The sequence below is a fragment of the Polistes dominula genome, unplaced genomic scaffold (genome assembly GCF_049000335.1).
Source record: "Polistes dominula isolate Pdom_NZ unplaced genomic scaffold, Pdom_raw_medaka contig_32, whole genome shotgun sequence".
Taxonomy (NCBI): Eukaryota; Metazoa; Arthropoda; class Insecta; order Hymenoptera; family Vespidae; genus Polistes; species Polistes dominula.
The window spans coordinates 549,619-576,384 of record NW_028300880.1 but is presented as its reverse complement, the minus strand read 5'-3'; the positions used below and the strand labels follow the sequence as shown (position 1 = coordinate 576,384).

Here is a 26,766-nt window from a genome sequence, read left to right as displayed (position 1 = left end):
CTTTTATTTTTTATACTATTTTATACTATTTTATTGAAAGTGTATTTTTAGAGTATTTATATGATGCTATTTGGCATAATTTTTATGACATTACATTAATATCCCGTTGTATCTATTTCTTTCTTTCTTTTTTCTCAGAATATGTTGTAAGAAAGTTTACAATACATACATTTACAAAATGTTATTACTCGTGCATAAATTCGAACAGAATTAAAATAATCTAATAATATATTGAACAAAATTATTGTGTTGACACTCACCTCTGCCATTTGCATTCTTCATTCTGAAACAAACAAAGAATAAATTAAAAATTTTAAACAATTAAAGCTAAATAACTTTCAAACGCAACACATTTGTTTAGTCGTAATAATATTGAATTAACTTTTGATCGAATGATTCTATTTTAATTTTTAACAAAAATTATTTATTGTTATTATTAGTATATATTTATTTACTTAATTTAGGGATATAATTTATGAGATTAATTAGCTAGAAAAATGTAATTTCTAAAAAAAAAAAAAATGGTCAACAACTCGCTTTATTTTCGGGCGAATGCTCTGTCCATCTGAGCTACCTAAGAACAACTTTTTGGACCAAATTATTCAAATATTTTATCAGATTAACCATGATGAGTATTTGTAATGTCACATCTACTTTCCTTTATTTCTTCTCTGAAATATACACCTTGCATAGTAATTTTTACATGTGTGCGATTTTCCAAAGATTGTGAAACAGGGAGGAAGAGTGAAAGACGTACTTAGAAATACATCATGCATAGTAATCAGATAAAACTATTAAACAATTTGGGCTTTGGTTGTTTAGACTGGGACTCGAACCCAGGACCTTCCGCTTGCCGAGCGAGCACTCTACTACCTGAGCTATGAAGACACATTAACCTTTAATTCATAATATTGTATATAATGTGATGTATCCGACTAACCTATAAATCTGTACGGTTTAAACTGTAGTTTTGTTTTTCTAATTAGAATGAATAGAACATACTTATGAACTAATCTAATAGAATATGCATATTTTATTTTATTACGTATAATAAAATGTTAATATGTCATAGTAGTATTCTTCTAAAAGATTACATTGCATAAATTAATGAAAAATTCAAAAATGGAAATGACTTTGATACTGAAAGATAATAAATCATAACAGATAAAGTATGAGATAAAACAGAATTTCATACTTAACATATTCGCGGCCGGCATATTCTTTCCGATTCTAATATTAAGTTACGACAAAAATAAGGAAATTTTGAAAAAACAATAATTTTTACATATATCCTATATATATATATATAAGTCTATAAATATAAGTTTAAATAGTTTTACAAAATTCTGTTAGACAGTAGTCTAGTTAATACAAAAATTTGCGAGAGACAAGTAATTAAAGTATAAAATTAAGATTACATCCACCTTTAAGATTATTTTCTATTAACACGACAATCCTTGAAATATTTTTCTAATTTCTTTATTTTGAAACAAATGTTAACGAAATATTTATACGTTCTTAGTCGTTAGAAAAATTTCAACTCGACAAGTGGAAAGATCGTTTTTCTTTTACAAGTTTTCTTCTTATTCATTTCTTCTTCTTCCCTTTTCTTCATTTATATTCTTCCTCTTCCGTTAACCAGTCACCTGGTAGATTCTCACCTGCCTCGATCTAGTTAGCGGCTAACGCGTTTACATTCCATCTTCCTTTTTCCTCAAATCAATCTTTCTTTTTCTTACCGAAGTAGAATCAGTAAAAGAGAGAAAGAGAGGGATAGAAACACTTAATCGAGAAACGATCGTCTCTTTCGATTTCCAATGGATTCAAGAGATAGGTAGGTGGTAATTTAAGGGAATCGCACGGCTTACCGACTACTCTTTGCGAGAATAAAACCACGATCTTATTCCTCGTGAATCCGTCGAATCGTCGATCCGTATCGAACTACTCCATTGCTCTTCCTCCTTACCGTGTGGTTTTTGAGACGATCGAACGAGAAATTGGATCGCAAGACATTACATCCGGATTTCGAGTTGAGCGGCTTTGAGCGGCTTTTCGTTTTTATCGTAACGAATGATCGTTTCTTTTAAACTTATTCCTTTTCTCTATCTCTCTCTCTCTATCTCTTTTTATTTTTTTTTTGTTCCTTTTTGTTTTACTATTTCCTTGGAATATTATTATTTTTCTTTGGTGTTTCAGCATCATCATCAAAAAAAAAAAAAAAAATAAAAAATAAAAATACAAACTTAACGGTCACGATCGTGATCGTTTAGAAAAGAAATGACTAATCTTTTTACGTCAAAGTTTTCAACATACAAGTTCAATTGCGTTATACAATTCAATTATACAATTCAAATAAATTTATTCATTTTTGTCCGAAAGCATGAAGATGAATTTAGTTATGGTACCTATTTCAATAGAATAAATAGGATGCTTCATCATTTTCTTCTTCTTGTTTATTTTGTGTTTGCAAAAAAGCACAATTTTAACATTTAATACATTGTACCAAAGTGTTCCTGTATCAATTTTGTCTGATCTTTTTTACTACATTAAAAAATATACATTTCTTTCAAATTTATGTCATAGAAATTAGTTTATAGTTACCTGCGACAATGTAGAAGTGTGACCATAACGACTGCACCAATGCCTGCCGAAACTAAGGATACTATTACTAAAGTCAAAACCCATCCAATTTCTCCGGAAGCTTCTGTAAAAAAAAAAAACAGAAAACAATTATTAATAATATAACAAGTTCATTTAACAGATAATTCAATTATTATTCTTATAAAATAAATCAATGGTTTTAACAATGTTGAATTAAGAGTTCCTACTTGAATATTAAAGTTTCAAACAAAGTAGGGCACAATTAGTAAAATTGATGGATGACCTGTTCGATAAAACAAAAAGAAAATGAAACCTTTCAAATTTTCCCCTATTTTCTCCTCCAATATTTCCCCTACCACTAAGAACCTTTCACTTTTTCGTGTCGTTTGAAAATTTTCAATACCCTCCCAAAAGAAGTTTCGTTTAAATATAAAAAGAAATCAAAGTAACCAAAGAGAATAAATCATTCCTTATTGTTAAATCAGATTAGAAAACAAGACGATCGGTTATTCAATCCAATAAGGGTGGGGGATGGGTGAGGGTTATTTCTCTTTCTTTTACTTTTCTTAACGTAATCTCGTGAAATCTCTTAGCCATTTCGCGTAATCTTTCAATACGTAACAACAACGTTCTGCTAGAGTGCATCACTCTCACCAATTGTGAGTCTTGAACATCGTCAAGTGGTATTCTCAAAGGGATGATCTCGAATAAATCGAGAAACGAGGTTCCCCAACGCATTACATTCGCGCCTGCATCGAAGAAAGCCGCCCGTAATTGGCTCGTATAGCCTGTACTCTTACCGCGTCCGGGCGTCCGGTATTCTCTCACAGCAGGGGATTCCGTAGTTTTATTACACATCCTTCGATATTATTTCTGCTGTACACCAACCGAAAGTAAAATCTTTTTCTTTGACTTGTTCTTTTATTATCTTTTCTCTTTTCTATCTCATTTTTTTTTTTTTTTAGATTTAAAAGGAATCATTTAATTATAAACATTTTATACGATTCCACGAAGAAGATATTTAACGAGGATTATCGTTTGTATCGTTCATTATTTCAATCGTTTATTTTAAAACTGACCTAAGTCCATTTTTTCATAAAATAATTTCTTATGACAACTAACTTCAGGTGGTACATGTTACTACAGTTAATTAAAAACAACTGATAACTGAACTTAGGTTACTTTCAAAATATCTATGTATATAAACTGTTTAAATATTTTATTAAATATATTCAACACTTTTATATCAAAAACATTCATTTATTAGCAAGGAATTGTATCCAATTACATTGATTTATGATAATGGTACTAGGTTAGGTACGGTACTAAGTTAGGAAGTTCTGGAACACTTAGTATATAGTCCAAACAATCCCTTTTAACTATAAATTGTTAACATGCTTTTTCTAAAGTACATTTCAAAGCAAATGATGAAGTATACCAATAAACTGAAGACTTTATCGTGTTAAAAGTAGAAACATCCTTCTCTTCTACATATAACTAATAAACTTTTTAAAAGATGGCGCTAGGTGGTAGATAGTAACAACAAATATATTATATCGATGATTTAACGATCAGTGATTTTAGATTTTGCAAATAAATGTGTAATGTTAAAAAAACATGAAAAAGCATTTTTTTCTAAACTTACTTTATTGTTCACTTCATTTATTTATTTAACTTATTTACCTAAAGTTATAAAATATGTTAAAAATCGATACGAACTTGTCGAGCAAACCAATAATTCTATGAATAAATAAATCTTCATTTTATTGGTACCAACAAACAAGATATTCAAGTGATCATTAATATATAATTAATCTGCATAACTAAACCGGGACAGTTTTAACGAGCCTAAGCGCTTTAGTAGAGAACTCGAAGAATCCTTGCAGCAATTCTAGACACGAAATCCTAAAGGGTCTGTCTCATTTTTCCTTGTTTCTGCTAATTAAGCAGTAGGACGATGTCTCCTCGTATCGAATCGGGCGTTTCGCTGCTTCATATAAAATGTTACTCGACGTCATGGGACGTTTTACTTGCTCGTTTAGAAATCTAACGAGTTTGTTTCTTTCGTTTGCGAACTGGAACAGACCTTTGATGCGATATATCAAAGAACGTTTTTACCTTTTATCGCTTGTTCTTACATAGCACGGGGTATGCAATAACAAACGTTAAAATATTATTGGAAATTATGTTGAACGCTTTCATGTGATCTTGAAGTTTTAATCGATGATTCTGATTGGATATACAAAATAAAATATTCGTTCAGTTTACTTGACTAATTAGATTCGTTATCATATACAAGTTTTATCGTATGAATTCTATTCATTAAAAATACACTGTGAAGTAATATTTATATTTTTTCACTTAAACATTTATGTTCATAAATTAATCTATTGCTTTATAAAATACATGATACATAAAATGCATTTAATCAATTAGCTGCGTGTAGTCTTCATTGAAAACTGTGTACCAAAAATATTTAGCCGAATAAACGTGATGTTGAGTATGAGTACCAAACAAAAAACAGTGTGGGAATTTTTATTAGCTCTTAATGTCACCTTTCTAACAAGTATAAAATTGAAATTGTTTGATTAATATTTTACGAGATATTAATAACTAAGTTTATATAGGGAAAAAAATAATGGATTACTTTTAGTAACAAAAATTGCTTCAGAATGAAAAGATTATGTAAAAATGTAATTATTACGGTTGCTTACTCGATTTTTTTGGAAAGTGGTGTTAGACCACTTTCCAAATAAGTGGCCCATATAGGAATTATTTTACATTAAATTCTATCCAGCTTTTTACTGTGCAGTTTACTTGTACAAGATTATTTAATGATATTACAAGAAAAATGGTTAATCATGTAGGCGGGAAATACTAATGCCACACCTTGTGTGCCACTCGTAGGTAGAATTATTATAAGTAAGACAGATATATATAAGAGAATGATTGCTTATGTCAATTTGACACATGTTTTCCTTGTATTATTGAGTAATAATCAGTTCAATGCTATACAAATACAACACACACATGTTATTATAACAGAAAAAGAACATTTTTTTTAAAGTTAACTTATGACTCAGTTTATTTCAATATGAATTGCATGACAAGGTGTCCCATACCTAGAAAATGTTTGCAAAAATAATCGAAAATAATATAGTAAAATTAGCCGAGTTAAATTTAGATCAAATGTACGCTTAGTAGATAAATATTTAAAATATTGTTAAAGATCAGCATTTGAGTATGAAAAAAGTGATAGGAGGACAATAATGACGCGATTCGAGTTTTTCAAAGATAATAGACAGAAAGAGATAGAAATGAAGGTAGAAATAGAAAGATAGTGAATGAAAAAAAGAGAGAGACAGAGAAATAAAAAGAGAAAGAAAGAAAGAAGATTCGTTGCTCGCTTGCGAGAATTTCAACTGTGCATACGAATGCGTTTGTTAATGCTACTCCTTTCTCGATTGTTAGTGGTTAGATATACCGAAGATAGAGTTGGAGTAGGAGAGACAGAGATTGAAATGAAGATAGAAGAAGAAGAAAGTGTTGGTGGTGCGAGAGGAGGAGGAGGAGGAGGAGGAGGGGGGGGAGAAGTTGTGGAGAGAAAAAAAGAGACCGAGTTTAACACGCCGACATGTAAGTTTGAATTAACGGCAACAAGATGCGCGGATGCTTTCCGAAAGGTGAATCAGTGTATACGTGTATGTGTATATGAGAAATAGAAAGAGAGAGAGAGAAATAACAACGAAAGCAGAGAAGTAAGAAGAAAGGGTTAAGAAGAAGAGAATGAGAGAGAGAGAGAGAGAGAGAGTGAGAACGAGGGAGAGCGAGGGAGAGGGAAAAAGAGAAACGTACGGTCCCGTCTATCAGCGTCACTATACTGACATGAACATAACAGCGTGCACGTTGCGGCTGATAACGCTTTACAAGAGAGTTATCAATCATCTCCCGTGGAGTACCGGCCACCTAGGCTAATTCCTCTTTCCATTTCGATGCCATGCGCGAACAGAATTCGAACAATTCAAACGAGTATTCATCGAATGGTATCCACATTGATCGAGATGTTCATTTTAATGTGTATGGAAATTTTATTCGGGTTATATTCTTATAACACTTTATTAGAATTTTAAACAATTCTGGTTTATAATGATAATAATAATAGAGTAGGAAAATGATAATATTAATAAAATAATAGTAATACGAATTATAATTGTATAATAATTATTATTTGCTTGGCAAGAAAGTAATTTCGGTTTTCTAGTGTAAAATAAAACTCCAATCGTTTCTAAACTATTAGGTTGTCCGGAAAGTTTGTACTAAATGTGACGGGAAAGATTGAAACGCAACAGATTTAAGTTTTTATAAATATACTAGGGGTGCCCCGCCACGCGTTGCTGTGGCTCACAATCTTAGTCTTCCGGTTTTTAGGTGAGTATTTTATTCAATGAATTATTCAGAGTCGTCAAGTGAACTTTTTTACAAATACATATTTTATTTAGCATGATGTAGGATTAATCCCACATTTATTAGATTCTTTTTTGGAACTGATGACATTTCTTGGTCTTGTTTTATAAATATAATTATACCTTTTCCAAGTTGAACGAAGATCGAAGTATCAAACGTTAGTTTTCATTGAAAAACTATCAATCCCATAAGTCCTTAACTTATGTCAATTACCGATAATCCTTAAAAGATCCATCGAGAAATATATAGTTCAGTCACGATCAAGTTAACTATACGTCCCGCGATAAAGGATAACGGTAAGAATCGTCTAACGAGATTAAAAGATCGTTGAATATCGTTTATACGAAGAGAATTTACGATTACGACAAGATATCTTTAAACCAATACGCATTTACGTCTTTTCGATTGACCGTCGATAGACGATCGAGTTGAAAACGGTAAATGGTTGAGCTGATCGTACGTTAAGTCACGATCACGAATGGTTCACGATGCAAATCCACAGAAATCTTGGCGGTTTTCTGTCAGGATGCTTCGTTGATCGAGAAAACCGACGACGACGACGACGTTTTGTTTATTACTTTTATTACTTGCCCATTTTTTAATTTTTTTTTAATTAAAAAACAAATTAATTAAATTTGTTAACCCACTTTAGGATAACATTTTAAAAATATTGTTTTCTGTTTGCTTTTCTACAATACATTGCAGTTAAGTCCGAAGATTGTTTTCCCTTCAATCGTCTTATGTTTAATTTATCATAAACCGGTTGGGATACTTCTCTATCCTTTCCTTAGATCTTTTTGTGTAGTTAACTATTTTTTCGAATACAGTTAATATTTTTAAGTCAACCATATATCCTTAATTCTGATTTACATCAATCACCGTTCTGAGAATTATTGTTGAATGTATTTTCAGTTTCTAGTTTCCGTATTCCATAATTGAATTAGGTTTTATTAGTGTTCAGTAGATTTACAGTTTGTGGTTTAAACTGATTGTAAATTTATGTACAGTTTGATTGTGTTTAAACAGATTGTGACATGTACAGTTGTTGATTTATACATCATTAGAAGTTATGGTCATTTAACCATAAGCGTATTGGTACTGTATAATATATTGGACAACCATTTATTAATGAAATATTTGCTACTACACAATTATGATTAAAATTTATTTAAAAGAACATCCAAAAATTGTGTTGTTTATCTTTTAAGTAAAAAGTGAGGTTAGAATAAATTACCAGTTGCAGTTAATTTATAATTATTTTGTATTTTTTTATTATACTTACTATATATATATTACGTTTTAATTATGGACTTAGGAATCAAATATTTACATAATATTTTGTTTTTATTTTTATTTATAGAACATTTTGCTGGTAGAAATTTACTGCTAGAGAAAAGCTGGAAAATATCCGTGTGTATATAAATGATTTTTTATCAAGGTATCTTTATATTATGGGTTGTATGACAAGAGCTAGTATGTATGTTGTACATACAATATGGTTGTTTGCCGGTGGCTATGAACACGTGTAAGTATTCTTACGAAAACTCGTGTAACATGCGACTCTCTCCATAAACGCGAATCTTACGCGCGACCTCCTGTGGATAAAAAGAAATCGAAAACTAAGCCTCGGGCAAATTTCAAAAATTGCGACGAAGTTTAACGTATGAATAAAAAAATAAAAAAAAACGAGATAAGTAAGATTGAACCGAGAAAGATTATATTTTAATTAAATAATGTTATTCATGAAGAAACTAATTTAAATTTCGAATTGCAAAATGACAAATATGTATTTTGTGGCCTATCAAGTTTTTACCGATTTATATTTGATTGATATTTTTCATTAACAAAAATTGTTACGAATACAAAACAAGATAATAAAAAAGTTAAATATACAAATAACACTTATTCTATCTAATAAGAATATTCGATTATACATCTAATTAACTATACACACAATCAATGCATAATAAATATTCATTTACTTTACTAATGAAAGGGACAACGAGAAAATCTTCGTATGAATAAATTTTACGCATGTGACATGACTATAAACCTAAATATTAAATCAGTTTTTACATTAACTAGCTTTTAACTTAATTAAAGTTATTAAAATACTTCAAGAGAAATGATTTCATTTAAAAAACAAAAACAAAAAAATACAGTATATTACACATATATCGTCATAATGTATAATAACCAAGAAAAAGGGAACAAAAGAAAAATCATTTTAAGGAAAATGATGATGGTGTAGCACTTTGAAAAATTGTTCTGTCTTAACAAAAACTTAAGAACACGTTATAACCGTCAAAGATCGCTGAGAGCGTTATGGTTGGATGATACCAAACAGCATCGTCTCGTCGTCCTGTGTCGTGCAGTTCGTTGCATAGCCGTACCTTGCCGGTTTTAACCGTGAAAAAGCGTTGGATACGTTAGTGAACGAAGGAAAGGTAATTGCAGTAAATCTCTAATTACCCTGGACACGTTTTAAAAAGAAAGAAAGAAAGAGAGAGAGAGAGAGAGAGACAGAGAGATAGCGTTTGTCTCTTGTTGCACGTGACGCGACCAAAATGGAGGTAACCCTCGGACAAGTATAATGGCAAGTCATAGTAATTACGCATATTAAAGTTGCTGTATAATTTAACTACGGTGAAAGTAGTAAGCGTTTTCAGTTTTACCCCCACCCCCTATCCCCATCCCCTCTCCTTTCCAATTTACTTACTTCGTTCTACTTCCCTCTCCCCAATCCCCTTTTTTTTCAACGTCAATGCATGAAATATACAAGGTGTCTTTCGTGAGAATTTAGGTCAATAATTCAAAGGATATAAAATAAGTAAAATGTGTTCTATTCATTTATTTCTGATATATTTTATATTGGTTTTCGTATTGCGAATGATTTATGATTTCAACGCAAGTTTGCTGTATAATTTATGTCAGTGATTGGGAATATTTCGGAAGCGGAGAACTATTATTTAAACTAACAAAACGTACGAGTAATATAATTTCGGGATATGTCATTTTCGTTAGATTTATTTCAGTAATTATAATTTGCATATGATACAAGTGTAAGTTTTTACAAAATTCGTAATTTGGAATACTTCTTGATACAATTTTGATACATTTTTTTATTATTATTATTCATATATATATATATATATAACATTTTAATAATAAAATATTTTATTCTTATTTTTTTTTCTCTCAGACATACGATTGAAACATCTTCACGCGCGTTCAGTGTTCAAATTTAGAAACTTATTCATAAAGTTTATAGTGGCAAAAGAAAGTTTGAATTATGTGTTAGTGTCATTTCTTATTCATAAATATCATGTTACATTAGTGTTGGTTAATCGATAGGAACGTTTACGTAAGGAAGTGTTTGTCGATTAATCATCATTAAAGAACGATCCGTCCTCGCTAAAATTCTGAGAGAAGATAATAAATGCTTTTCTAGAGAAGTTTAAAAGAAGTCGTCGACGAGATCGTTAAGGTTTTATATTTATGCACGTTGAATTCTCACGAGACGTGTGACAGATCACCAATCTCAAATGGACAAAAGTTATTTTTAAAATCATCTTAAAAGTTTTTCTTTTTTCTATTTGTATATTATTAAGAAACGTCTTTTATCGAAAATATATTCATAAATAAATTTTTATAAAACCTTACAATAATCATATGACTATTTTCACATTTTTTCACAGAACTATATTTTTTTTTATTATTAGAATATATATCCATTTACTTAATTCATTTATGATTCAATTAGTTAGAAGAATGTAATCTCGAAAAAGAAATGGTCAACATAAACTCGCTTTATTTTTCGGGCGAATGCTCTTGTCCATCTGAGCTACCTAAGAACAACTTTTAGACCGAATTATACAACTGCTTTATCAGTCGACATACGAGTATTTATATAATGTCACAATCAATTTCCTTTATTTCTTCTCTGAAATATACACACTCGCATGGTACTTTTTACAAGTGTGTGATTTTCCAAAGATATGAAACAGGGAGGAAGAGCGAGGAGCGTACTTATAAATACTTTCGTACGTCTTCCAGATAAAATTATTGGACAATTCGGGCTTCGGTTGTCTAGACTGGGACTCGAACCCAGGACCTTCCGCTTGCCGAGCGAGCGCTCTACTTCCTGAGCTATGAAGACACATTAACCTTCAATTCATAATATTGTATATAATATGATGAATCCGACTAACCTATAAATCTATACGGTTTAAACTGTATTTTTATATTTTTAATTTGAAAGAATAGAACATACTTATGAACAAATCTAATAAAATATATGCATTATTTATTTTATTACGTATATTTAAATGTTAATACATATTCTTTTTGGAAAGTACCTTTCACTATCGATTGATATGAATGTGAATCTGTTTTTTATTATTAAAATATATCTATATACTTAATTTAAGCATTAAATTTATGAGATTAATTAGTTAGAAAAATGTAATTTCTAAAAAAAAAAAAAATGGTCAACATACTCGCTTTATTTTTCGGGCGAATGCTCTTTGTCCATCTGAGCTACCTAAGAACAACTTTTAGACCGAATTATACAACTGCTTTATCAGTCCGACATATGAGTATTTATAATGTCACAAACAATTTCCTTTATTTCTTCTCTGAAATATACACACTCGCATGGTATCTTTTACAAGTGTGTGATTTTCCAAAGATATGAAACAGGGAGGAAGAGTGAGGAGCGTACGTAGAAATACGTCATATGTCTTTCAGATAAAATTATTGGACAATTCGGGCTTCGGTTGTCTAGACTGGGACTTGAACCCAGGACCTTCCGCTTGCCGAGCGAGCGCTCTACTACCTGAGCTATGAAGACACATTAACCTTCGATTCATAATATTGTATATAATATGATGTATCCGACTAACCTATAAATCCGTCCGTTTTAAACTGTAGTTTTGTTCTTCTAATTAGAAAGAATAGAACATACTTATGAACAAGTTTAATAGAATATGCATTTTTTATTTTATTAAGCATTAGAGTTTTGATAATTTTTATTACAAGCGAATTAATATGTGAATTTATACTCTTCTATTCTAAATAAAATACGCATTCGTATATATAATAACTTTTATTCGTTTTAAAACAACAGTCGCCATTTGTCAGAGAAATTTTTTAATATTCTTGCCTCCAGCTTCCAGTATCGTCGTTTAAAATTGCTAACGATCGACCAAAGACAATTATACTTCACGCGTCCTTTGGGGATCAGCCTACCGAACATTTTTTTCACGTTTCCGAATACCCAGTTCATTAATCAGAAGATCCAAGATGGACAGATTGTACTGATAAATCCTTGAATTATTTCTGTACAATTAATGTAATTCGTATTCTCTCTGATACGCTTGGGGGTATCTTCGAAAAATATTTTATCACAACGTGCAATGCGTGCTAATGTTTTTTTTTTTCTTTTTTATCGAATGAACAATTTGTAACTTTGGTAACGCCTTTCGTAGATTTAAGATTGTATACTATAATATATATATATATTTTTTTTAATTATACTTAAAGATTATGGTCGTATGAAATTTTTATATCTATTTCTAGCCGGTTTGGGCTAGAATACTATAATATTTAATAAAAAAAATTATTATATTACGAATTTATTTAAATATCTTTTTTAATACCGTCTTCTATACAGTTTAAGGTATTATTTACTAATTTTAGATAACTTAACTTATGTTAGAAACTCTTAAAAATTTGTTAAAACATAATAATATTAATTAAAAAATAAAGAACAACAATTTTTATAGCATAGAACAATATTATAATAAAAGATATATCTTTTATTCATATTAAAAAATATAATTAAAGATTATTGAAAATGTTAACATTACATAAGCCAATTTTTCTTCAAATATAATATTTATACGATAAACCGTTTATTTTTCACATTATTACGCTAATAAAATGCAATCAGAGTAAAATAAGAAAGATGGTCGTATTTTTGAACTCGTTATCGACCTAACAGTTCAATATCTCACATAATTCTTTACTTTCGTATTAACTTTTAAGAACATTTATTTTCGTACCTAACGGTGTCTATATAAGAGAAACAGAAAGAGAGAGAAAGAGAGAGAGAAAGAGAGAGAGAGAGAGAGAGAGAGAGAGAACTTTCACCTTATAAGGTGACACTAAATCTCGCGTAGTTATTTAAGAAATTAGTTTCTCGGATGCTCGTAAATAAAAGCCGCGTGACTAAAGATTTTAAGAGCCCCGTTTCGAAGGTTGTCTCATCTACCTGTGATGGCTCAATATACCTGTGCCTTCGTAATATATTCACATATCTTTTCTCATTGGTCTCTTGGCTACTAACAAAGATACGTCGTATGAAATAAATCACACGATGAAGTTCGTTTATATCTACATACAAAACACAACTAAAGTAGTTACTCTTAATTCATTTATTAATTTTTGTTCTTTCTTTTTTTTTTATTTTGTATTTCTCTTATTTGTATTTTATTAATTTTATTTTATTCTAATATTTTTGTCTGTATCAAAGTGGAAGACATAAAAATAGATTTAAAATAGTCATTTGTGAATTTGAATGGCGCATAAAACTAAAAGCGTTTTTGTATAATATTATGATAATATATTCAACTGATCGAAAGTGTTTTATTCTTATTGTTAATTCATTTGATTTTTTTCTTTTTTTTTTTTTACTTGTTTTTCTGTATTTTTTTTTAACCTTTAAGCGACTACGTGTTACTATAGTGACTTTCGCGAATGCCATCTTTCGGTACTTTCAGATGATAACAAAGGTAGGTTACTTTCCAAAAAAAATATGTATTAACATTTAAATATACGTATACAGTTTAAACCGTATGGATTTCGAATCATCGAAAGAGAGAAAGAAAGATGAGAAGAGTAAGCACTTTCCGCGTAAAACCATTGGATTCTTGACTCAGCAACGTGTGCCTACTTCGTGTTATTAGAGATAAGATCGAAGCACCGATACGGTTAAGTATCTTATGAATTATTCATTGTCAGCGATCGGTCTTAACGAAGAAACATGATATAATAATTCTTGCCACGACTTGAAACGCCCCACGTCGTATGGGTAAGAAAACTAGTTGGTACATTCAGTTTAGGGAGAAAGAAAGAGATAGATAGAAAGAAAGAATGAAATAATACTGAAAGAGAGACAGGTTAGAATTATTTCGTAGTATTAACGATAAATAATTATTTATAATATTTATACGAAAATTTGTTAAGGTGATGAGTTATTTATTAAGATAATGATCATTTTATACATTTTAATTCTAATTTTTAATTATATAAAGATACAAGAGAGGTGTCTCAAAAGTTAATTTATTGATTTCATTTAATTAATATGTTTATTTTTCTTCTAAGTGTTATATTTATTTTTGGAAAATTTGTTTTTGTTGACTCATAATCTTTTGATAATACTCTAGTTGTTTGTGGGGATTTTTATATCACTAATAATTGCATCAATGTACTCTAGATGGCGCGTTTTATCTAGGTATATCTCGATTTTAGATTTAAAATTTCATAACTACCAATTGTAATCAAATTTTAGGAAAAATATATACGGGTAGGTTGAAAGATCTTGAGCCTAGCACGAGGACTGTAAAGTCTTGAACCTAACGTACGAAAAAGGGCTTCGAAATTTCTGAGTTTAACATAATGGTGGATTAAAAAGTTTTGAGCTTTATGGTTCCTGTATTGTGTTAGACTCAAAACTTTTTGATCTCTTCTTGAAACCCGTCAAAATAGGTTTTTGATTTCATATTTAAAATTTTTTGAAGATGTTAAAACAATACCTTTATTATGTCAACCCAGGAATCACTAATGTAATACATCTAAACATATGGAAACATTTTGAAACGATACAATTGATGTCATGAAACATTTTTAGTATCACCAACAAACAACTGTCATGATCACTGGTATATATTTAGTACTTTAAATGAAACTTTCTCAAAACATGTAGTCCATTTATGATAAAATGTTCCTATGAATACGAAAGTAGAGATATTTTAGAAACTGAAGATAAATTCATTTTCCCATCGTCGATCATGTCTAGCAAAACTGTGTCACGTCTTATAAATCGAAAAGTTTGAGAAGAACTAGGGTAGACAAAAAATAAATAATAGTCGAGAACAGATCCATCATCGGGTGAATGATCGACCGATCGAATTATCCGTCATTTTATCTCGACAGCTGGATTATTCGATGGACAACTGAACAACTTCTCTCTGATGTCGGTCTTTCTATTTCCTTTTTCTTTTTCTTTTTCTTTTTCTTTTTTCTCTTCTTTCGTATCTGTCGACGAAGGTGTGGCCGATTGGACGAACAAAAAACTGACAGTTGGAACAGTTGACGTTAGATATCGTATTGAATAAAAGAAGAATATTGTGGACCAAATAGATTTGGTGAAAGCTCTTAATTGGTAATCTTAGGCACGCGACGAACCATCTTTTTTCATTTGACTTAGGTTAGTCAGAAATTATCATGTAGTTTAACAAATTAAATCGATTGGTTAGAGATTAAAAGACATGTATCATTTAAAGTAAACTAAATGAACTGAAATGAACTAATTGTGTGCGTAGCTGAAGTATTATAATGATGACATTATATTGTAATTATTTATTTCAATGATTGATCAGATGTTTCAAAAGGGTATTCGTTTTATTTTAAGATTAGTTAATTATGGGAACATTTGTTCGGGTATTTTAAACATATTTTATAATTATAAAAATTTATTATTTTTTAAATTACAACCATTTATAATTAATGATTATATATTTATCTAAATATATATAAATTACGTGTCACGTTATTTGTCCGCAATGGACTCCTAAACTACTGAACCGATTTTAATCAAATTTTGCACACTGTGTGCAGTTTCATCCAACTTGAAAGATAGGATAGTTTATATCTCAATTTATAATCGCAATATTATTTTATTAACAAAGAGTCATAATTATCTCTGTTGTCTCTTGTGTCCAAAAAAATAGTGACGATTTGTAAAATCAAAGGGGATATTTTTGAAAAAGGAAAATTGATGATAAGAAGCCGATAATTATGATAATGAAAGTATCAAAGCTGGTAAAAGGGTTCGATGGTATGTATGTCCATCACTAGAAAACGTTCAAGGTGGATATGCTTATCCGTTTGATCTAAACGGCTTAACATTGTCCTTCAAGACGAGTCTCTTTTACCTGCAGGATTATCGAGCTGTGCATTCAGATTGCATCGGCTGATCTCCGATCGGAAATTTGCCCCTTTTTTCTCCTCCTCCTCCTCCTCCTTCTACTTTCTCAATTCAAGACGAGTCTTTCAGATTGGCGGCTCTTCGTAATGTGAAACGTCAACGTGTGCCGCTCTTTGATCAAAATCCTGACAAAATGGCAGCGTACTCCTCAATGATCTTCTAATTATTATTTTTTATTTTTAAAGTCAAAATTAATGTATATATTTAAGGTAGAATTGTTCGAATCGCGTAATACGTTGTAATATATTATAATTTTATTTCTTAATTTATGCTAATATTTTTATGAAAAGATGTTATTATTATTAACGTTTTTGTTTTTCTATTTTGTGAATGAACTGAACTACAATCGAATTGTTTCTTTTTTTTACCACCAGTTAAAGTGTGGCGATCTGTGCTCAGAGTGCGTTCTGGTGTGTGTCGCGATAATCAAGCGATGACGGATATAGTCGTCGAACACGCTTAACTCGTTAAATAGTTAATATAACAACATACATTTTATACTAGTTAATAAAACAAGGATTTTATTATTCATTTTGTGTATTAATTGATATATTTAAGTATGAAAAAAAAGGAACAATTGATGATAGAAAATTCAAATGAAACATCAGATAATTTGTTCTCAACATATATAATGGATTCTTTATATTTGTTTCGTAAACAATAAAAAATGATAAATGTAAAAGTTAAGTTCTTCTACGCATATTTCTTTGATGGATTTAACCAAAGGTAGAGAACGAGGCCAAGAGAACTCTACACGTCAAGTTTGTAGTCAAGACTCTCGAGGACGTCGCACTTGGTACTCGTCAACGTCAGATTCAAGTAAAAGTAGGTATGAGAATAGAATTGAGTGAATTGGCCCTCCTTTTCCTTTTCCTTTTCCCTTTCTCTTTCTCATTCTCATTCTTTCTTTATTTTTTCTCTCTTTCTCTCTTTTTTTCAATATAACGTACACACTTATAAAATAAAATGAAAAAGAGTGGACACTTCTTTGAGACTTCTATAGTCTTCTATTGAGATCCATCGAAAGTCCCACACGAAGAATATAATCTATTAAATGAGGTTAATGTGGGAACAATGCATGTCATTGTCGTATTCAAAATGGCGGATTATTATTCATTATCAACGTTTATTATTTACATGTAATCATAATTTTTCATTTCGACTTATTTCAAACTTAACTTTGTCATTGTTTAATTACGAATAAATTTCGTAATTATCGTATCGTTTCACATGCATGAAACATTTTTATGATAATTTTAATAGTTTTAAGAGCTCGATGAGAGTATCGTAAATGTCAATGAATTTTGTGAGAATTGACGAATCAATTAGTAAAAGAAATTCCTAAAATATTCATCATTTTCGCGAAATCGTTTTCTAACTGATGAGTAGGTAGATAAACATGATTCATAAAAAAAGGTAGTGACTAAAAATAGTAGAACCTGTTCTAGGAAGCGACTAGAGAACAAATTGTACGATAAAGTTAAAAAAAAAAAAAAAAAGGAAGTAAAATTAAGATGTCAAAGTGTTTGTGGTTTTGGAATAAAATTAGAAAAGAACGAATTAAAGATAAGAAAAAAATGATTAATTTATAAACAATTTTTTAACCAAATTTTTTAATAAATAATCATTAACATCTTAGAAAAGATGTTTCCCATAACACGACCGATCCCAAAATAACAAACAACTTTAACTCGAAAGATTTTTTTCCTATAACCAAATTTTGTAGAAGCTATTCGGGTGGTCGGTCTAATGTTAGCTGAATCATTCTGAATAATGAGAAATTTCTATCACTATGAAAAAATATATGTTAATATAAAAGCTTTCTATTATTAAGGTCAGTATTGTCAACAATTTTGGTCAGTATTTATCATAAGATATTAGTATGTAGTATAAATAATTAGTATAATATCGAATAAAATATAATGTACATAATTGTATGTACATTACAATTGAATAATGTACATTTTATGAGTTTTTGAGTGCATATTTTTTTTTTTTTTTGACAATTTACAAGATTCTTACAAATTTCCGTATTTTATATTACATATCACATCGCACGGGTTATTTGATTCCGCTCGTTAAGTTCAGTGTTAGAAATTGTTAACAAATAGAAAAGAGAAATAAAATGTTCAAGAAGATAAAGAAAAAAAGAAAAAGAAAAAAAGGAAATAAATACAAATAAAGGTTTCTCTTGCCTACATCGATTGTGTCAAAGCATCTCACTTGTAACAAGATAACGAAAAGAAGTTCGGATAAATAACGGCCACTTCTGATTGTGAGTTGTGCGACTCTGGTCACGCATTTACAAGCATACCTAAACGAGGTTGTTATCGTCTTCTTCGGTGAGCCACAAGACTCATTGTAGATGTTTCCGGTACCGCAGATACCGAACGACTCCACGTTTCGAGATAAGCTGTTGAAGTTCGAAATAGTTTCGGTAAGTGCCTTTAGATAAGACTGAAATAAAGGAAGAAAATAAAAAAAATAAAAAAAAAGAAAGAGAAACAGTTTTGGAAAGCAACTTACGACGACTAGGGCGTTAAAGGTAACTTCGAAACACGCGACAACCTGTCTCCGAATGAAAATCTACCTTAGCTATGTAATCTTAATTACCAGATATAATGCTGGGAATGTCGTAATTTGGTGTCTTCGGTAACAGCTCTTCCATGATATTCTCTTCTTTCTTTCTTACATCTATTTATATTGTTACTCTTTCTTTCTTACTTAAAATCAGTAACGGATTAGTGTTATACAAAAAAGAATCCTATGATTAGAAACGTATATTATTCATATAATAATAATTTCTTAAAATTTCAATAAATACACTGATGAATATTTGATTACTGTACATGTACTAATTATAAGAGATATTTTACGATATTATATGCTTCATGTCATTAATATAACACTGATTAACATTAATTACTTTTCGCATCGATCATGCATTACATACATACATACAAATATATACATATATCTCAATGCAAGTTTCACAATCGACTAAGTTCGTTTACGGAAATTCTCAGCATCGTTGAAAGATACGATTATATACGAAGCATGTAATTATGGGTTAATCGTGAAGTTCGTGAATACTTCAAGATAAATGAAGTGTCGCGAATTCAGTCATTCTACGTGGTGGTAAATAACATAACGCGTGTTAATGAAAACGCTGACTAGAATATTACTTAGGCAGGCTAATTGCCATTTACTAGAAAGGTGTACGTACTGTATTAAGTTGTCCTATGTAGCATAAGCGTTACATCATTCCTTCGGTGATTTATAAGCGTTCGTAGTAAATGCAAACATCGAAATGTAATTTACGTTCCGAGTAATTTGTGTAAGTTTGTTGTAGATATGTGTGCCATAACTTGGCCCGACTGATAATTCCAAAGACAGAATAATAATTAACTTCTTCAGGCGAATACTTAACTACCAGTTTAATCCCTGATCATGATGTATATATGTGTATAAAGTTTTGTATATTCATATGTAGTATATGAAACGTTTATATATATATTTTGAAAGTAGCCTAACTCAATTTTCTAAAAAAATCGAATTAACTACCGTAATAGCTACATTTTTACACGACCTTATCTTTCTGAAACAATTTTTGTTACTAAAAATAATCCATTATTTTTTCGCTAGATAAACTTAGTTATTAATATCCTGTAAAATATTGATCAAACAATCTCAAATTTATGCTTGTTAGAAAGGTGACATTAAGAGCTAAAAAACATTTCTGTACTGTTTTTTGTTTGGTCCATTCAGTTGTGAGTTACAGGGCGTCCAAAATGAAAGTAGACAAAGATAAAATTAGGTACATTAGATAATCGGATACTTCATGTTATATACAATATTATGAATTGAAGGTTAATGTGTCTTCATAGCTCAGATAGTAGAGCGCTCGCTCGGCAAGCGAAAGGTCCTGGGTTCGAGTCCCAGTCTAGACAACCGAAGCCCAAATTATACAATAGTTTTATCTTCTTAATCATATTACGTATTCATAAATAAGGTCCTTCACTACTCATCCTCCCTGTTTCATCACCATCTTTGGAAAATCACACACTTATAAAAGTGTACCGTTCAAGTGTGTATATTTCAGAGAAGAAATAAAGGAAGTGATGTGACATTATGAATACTTACTATGGTAAAAAGATAAAATATTTGAATAATTTGGTCCAAAAGTTGTTCTTAGGTAGCTCAAATGGACAGAGCATTCGCCCGAAAATAAAGCGAGTTTGTTGTAGACCGTATTTTTGTTTCGTGATTTACATTTTTCCGAATATTTTCTCTATTCACTCTATATATGTAAGTAGAAATTTCGTAAATTTCTTTTTTTAGAATAGATTTAATAGGATATTTATGTTATTGTTAACACTTTAACGACCGCTAGCTTATTAATAGGCGATTTTTTGTTACCGACAGTTACTGAACAAAAATTTATTTATCAGCTTTTAATTATCGGTTGACAGTGCGATAAAGAGTCACTATCATTATATGAACAGTAATTTGTTATTACAATCTTATTTAGCATTCTATTAAAATTTGTTAGTAGATTCTATGGCTAAACTGTTGGTCAGACGTGAAGTCTTGTAGACCAGAAGTCAAAACTCTTTGACCACACATAAATTTCGGTAACCGATGAACTTTAAAATTTGAATTCCTTCGAAATCAAATGAAAAAAAGAAGAGAAAAAAAATGAAGTAATAAGAAAAGAGACTAGAAATTAAAAAAAAAAGAATACATATATATATGAAAGGGTTTGTAAAGGATGCTTTTTACTCTCGTTTATATCCGACCTTCTCGCATTACAAGTCACGTCGTCGTTCTCGTCGTCTGTTTTCGTGCAGAGGTGCTAGTGGGGTAAAAAGGAATGAGCTAAGGAAGTTAAGAAGACGCAGAGAAGAGAAAAAAGAACTTCAAAAAGAAGAAGAAAAAGAAAAAGGAAAAAAAAACAAGAGAAGTAAAAGAGAAGAAGAACCTCGTTATGTACCCGTTGGTCCAGGCGTATACGCAGAGACCGAAAGATAGCATCGACCCAATACGGACTTGTATGGTTCAGGAGAAAGAGAGATTCCAACTACCTGCAGGCTGTTCAATTCCATGAAGATTGGAACAGGTATATCTACGGGTGTATATAACTTCGCGAATTAAAACTGAAGAAACAGTCAAAGTAACCGTTAAAATGAAGAATAGGTTCAAGGTTCGTAACTTTCCTCGAATATTATTTAATTTCTTTTGTCTTTCTTAGTAAATTCTTTATTAAATATCTACAATCAAGGATAATAATTGAAATAAACAATATTGATAAAAACAATTTAAAAAGATTTTTGGAAAAATTCAAATTTAAAATCATATAAATATTTAAATTCGATATTGAAACGTTTGCAATTAATTTTACACCAATTTCAAATATTCTTTTCTTTTTTTTCTGTCTTACTTTGAAACGTACCTTTTGCGTTTATACTTCATTTCTTTCTCCTTTTATTATTTCTATTTGATGTTGTTTCTTTTTCTTTTTATTCTTTTATTTTTCTGACAGAGAAAGAGAAAAAAGAAAAAAAAGGAATTTAAAGAGGCCTCGCCACGTCGAGAGAGTCATAGGTGCGATCTCGTAATTATTACATCTCACGGGTTGCGAAGTGACGCGATGATTACCGAGTTGGCAACCTCCTTTAAGCTTCTCATCCCTTTTTATCCTTTTCTTTTTTTCTTTCTTATTTTCCTCTTTAGTACATTGCACTCGTTTATCGTTGGAAATATTTTCTTATTCGTACAATGTTAATTTTAGTACTAGAACAAGGTTTTCATATAATAAAAACTATTTTTTAAAAATGTCTTTTTTTTATTTTAAACAAATATCAAGCATTATAAATATACAACTATGGTAAAATAATTGTAAGGGAGAAGCTGTGAATGATACTGCAAAGTTGAAGTACCTTACAGGTAAAGGTTTAAAACGATTTGGAATATAACTGTTCTCAACTGTTATATATCAGGTCTGACTGTAATAGTTATGAGTACAAAAAAAATAATCATATAACTGTTGTGGATATTATGGCTCTTGTTCATATCGATTTTGATTTCAGTTTCTTAGAACGGATATTAAATTAGTTCCACAATGGTTTTTATAACGGTTATTTTTCACTTCTACATTGGATACAGTTCCATGTTTGTTTTATTTTGTTTTGGTTTTTTTTTTTTTTTCAATTTTATTCAAACTGTAATCTTCAATTGGACGCATAAATGAATCCACAAAGCTCAAAGGATTAAAATAACCTAACACTTTTGTCCTATACTGATATTAATACATTGTTAAAATTTTGAAAAAAAGTTCAACAGATGTAGAGAATCGATAAAAAAGAATAAATTCATATCGTTGAAAGAAAATGAATGGAAAAAAAGTGTATAAAGAGAAATGAAACCCCCAAAAAAAAGAGAAAGAGAAAGAAGTACGAGAGTTGATCGAAAGAACGCCGAAGGGCGTCTCGCGAACACGAACTCGTTATTACCGGGTGAAACAGGAGGTAGAAAAGGAGTATGCCTACCCTCACAAATGTTACGAAAAAGATAGAGGACCATGGTCGGAGGCGCCAAATTCCATAATGAAAAAAGAATTGGCGAGGGCGAGTCTTCCTTACACGGTAGGATATATGTACATCGGCGCCATTTTGGTGGCGGTGCAACAGAGGCGTAATAACCGAGGGAATTCATGGTAATGGCGATAATGCGTGCGGCCGATGGGGTCTGCATGAGAAGCGTTTAAAGAGGATGAAAGTAAGAAGGGGGTGCATGCACGGCCCTGAAGCAACGTTACCAAAACCATCGACTTATATGTATTGTATGTATAAAGGTATACTACTACTGATGTGTGCTGTATTTATAACGTATGGTGTGTAGGGTGTACCCCCATCTTCGATTTATCGGGTTGCTGATTCTCTTGCTTTTTTTTTTGGGGCTTTTTGTTGTTGTTGTTTTCTTTCCTATACCATTTCCGCTTTCTTTCATACAAAGGATTGTTTTATTATTATTATTTTGTAATATGAGGGTTCGTACATGGTGTTGAGAATTATATAATTGGTAGAAATTAAATAATACTGATTGATACTGATTTTTATCGGATACAAAATTGCGAATATTTGTTGAATGTTAGTTGGGGGTGTTGCGGAAGGAGTTGGGTTTTTTTCTAGAACCATTTCTAGATCTACATAGTTGAGTTTTACTTTAATTAAGAATTTTGTTGAATGGAAATATATGGAAATGTAAACTCTGTCAATTAGAGAAGTGGGGATATTTCTACTAAACGCCATTAATGCATCGAGGTGTATGTTTTCAAAGGTACTTAATTGCTTTCATACAACATACGTTGATATTCCGAAGGGAAAATCATCGAAGTGTGACCAGCTACATTCTGATTGGACGAAAAATACTTTATCGGATCTACAATTCTAGTTATAGTAGGGACGACGAGCCCTTCGTATAGTTAATTACCCTGGACTATTATATTATCTGAAAAGATCGTTACTTTTATGGGGTTGTAACGTAAATAAATATTATTTTAACTAATTTATGAAAGAATGAAATGGAACATATGTGTTTAGTTGTTTTTGATAATGACTTCCGTAGTTGTTAGAATTGTGTAATAGGATAAAACAAAATGTTTCTGTAATATATTAAATTTTGTCTTTTGAGTTATTTAAAAAAAAAATAATTTTATCACGAATTAGAATATTATTAAACACTAACAATATATTTTACTAAGAAAGGATTAGTTATAGAACTTTTGTTGATATATTCTTTCCAATAATTACTATAACTACCTTTAAATTTTCAAATACTTGTTTTTATGTCACCCTGTACAGTTAACAGATGCAACAGATGACATTATGAATTAATAAATATTCTTTTCATATATATGTATATTTATTTAAAATAAAAATCACACACAAGGGAACATAATTACCACCACAGGGTCTATATAATACAATAATCATTTTATTTCCTCTATTATTAACAATAATCATCATTTTATTGAAATTAAAGGAAAAAGAAAAGAAAAGGAAAGAAAAGAATAGTAAAACTCACCAAGTGTTCCATCCAAAGAAAAAGGATGCCTGTCGTTTCTCCATGCCCAGGAGCACAGATCACAGGTGGTAAGTCCATCGGTTGCTATACCTTCCTCTGGGAGGTATGGTGGCCTTGGTGGTGGCGGCACGAAACTTCCTATGACTGCCCATAACGAATCAACGTCGTTCCCGACACCGGAATAATAGAGCAATTCTTCTTCCGTAACGCCTGCAAACCAATCCATGTCGTTCACGCTAGGACTAACCGTATTCGTACTTGGAGTTGTTGTAGTTGCGGCTGATGTTACCTGCAAATCAAAATTTATTATTATTTTTTTTTTTAATATAATATTATAAAACATTTGTTTATTTTTCATACTATACGAATTATTGACAATATTATTTTTAATATTTCCAGATAGTTTCTAGTTTATAATTGATAAAATGTTATAAAAGCTTGCCCACAAAAAGAAGAATAGTGAGATCAGTACAGTATTTAAATTTACTCAAATTTTATCGTTAATTAATTGTAAGTTCTCGTCATCTAATCAGAAGAAGAAACCAAAACTAATTGGTAAGAAAAGAAAAATAATAATAAAAAAAAAAAAATAAAACTAATCTCAACATTAACAACAACATAGTACAACAAAGTTCCACATTGTATTACATTTAAAAGTAACTCTGTTTATTCTCATACTCAATCACCAATTGTTCCCTTTACCTCGTGTCAATCTCAACTTCATCTTACTCAAGATGATTTTTCCATAGCACGGAAGGTGGTCTTTCTTAGGGTAAGATTTTACAAGTAAGTTAAATGGGGGTGGAAGGGGAGAAGAGATCTTCTTCTTATAACACCCTCTTTATACATCGATTCGCTCATGGTGGCTTTTGTACACGGCGTTCAGGATTATGGATGGGACTGGAACGTGAGTTGACTGGGGCCCCTCACTCAACTCAGCTCAGTTCTCTCACCTCAACTCACAATGGTACGCATTGATCGGCTTAATTACCGTGATATCGGCGTAATTAAAGCTCCGTTGTATCGGAGACCTTTACTTCCAAGAGGAGGAGGCGTCCAAGAAATCCGTGACTGGACTCCTGGCGTCAGAATTCTCTCCCTTTTTCTTTCTCACTCTCACTCTCACTCTCACTATCTTTCTTTCTTTCATTTTCTTTTTTCTATACCCTTCAGGTACCTTCTCTGTCACTTCCTTTCGCGTTCGTTGGCAACACGCTTTGTTAATAAGCCATTATCCTCAGTGTGACGTTAGCTTCGACGAATCACCGTGTGTTCCACGCTTCTTCAGCCACTTCCAATCGGCTTTTTTCTTCATCAAAACTTCCCCCACCCTCCCTAATACTCCCCCCTCTCACTACCCAACCTATTCGTTTATCTCACTTTCTCTCACTCTTCTCTTTTTCTTTGAAATACGTTTCCTTCTCACCAATCGGTAATGCCTGTCCGAACGAGAAACTTTAACACTCGTGGAAGATTCTTTGAGTATTCCCCTACGAAACTTTCTTCTTCGTGATCATTGGTGCTCGTATCGATCGATTTTTCGATACTATTGTATGTAAAAGAATAATCAAGAGAGAGAGAGAGAAAAAAAGAAAAAGAAAAAAAAAGAACTGCTTTTACTCATCGCAAATTTTTAGGGTGTGGTCTCGTGCTAAGAGATTTCTTTTTGAATTTCTTTTTGTAGTTTGACAGACGTTTTCCTTGAACAGCTATTATTTGTATTCACCGCAGAACACTTTTTCAACAACTTTTTAGATTTACTATGGGAAAAACGTGTTTCAGTTCAATGGAGAGTATCAATGGATGAATCAGAGTTTTATATAAAAGGGGAGGGTGATAAGTTTTTCTTTTCTCTGTTTTTCAATTTTGTTACGAATATCTGGAAAAAAGAAAGTATCCTTCTGTCGAATTGTAACATCTAAATGTTGATTTTTTTGTTTCATTACATCTATCGTAGAAACTTTCAAGAATATGTATAGATTCATCGTTTATAAAAAACTAATTAATAAATTATTATCTCGCAGCATTTTATTTGGAATTGATCGGTGTACGAGTACACTTTATAGAACCACTGTGTATATGAGTTTTTCTATTATGTATGTATACCTTGAACTTCGTTACACATACTCGAAAAAATATCATCTAATCGAAACATTTGCATATCACTAGTAGGCTACCGTTCGTCAACAAATTTTCAGTCATTTCCCATAAAATATTGTAATTTTCTAAATTTATAGTAATAACACAAATTATTCGCGAGAAATCCGTTTGTTTCAGTTTTTAAGTTTCAAAAAGGATTATAGATAGTTGTTCGAGGATTGGTTTATCTCATTACAAGAAGTTAC

General features: G+C 30.8%; 1 protein-coding gene across 1 annotated transcript in view; it reads right to left on the bottom strand.

The window, feature by feature from the left end:
- The window catches only part of LOC107069814 (uncharacterized), an 85,204-nt gene that overhangs the window by 10,914 nt on the left and 47,524 nt on the right, over positions 1–26,766 (bottom strand). Inside the window, exons 2-4 of the mRNA XM_015327423.2 lie at positions 24,422–24,710; positions 2,602–2,704; positions 261–283 (exon numbers count right to left, since the gene is read on the bottom strand). Of these exons, the coding sequence (XP_015182909.2) occupies positions 261–283; positions 2,602–2,704; positions 24,422–24,710 (415 nt within the window). The remainder of the gene's footprint in view (positions 1–260; positions 284–2,601; positions 2,705–24,421; positions 24,711–26,766) is intronic.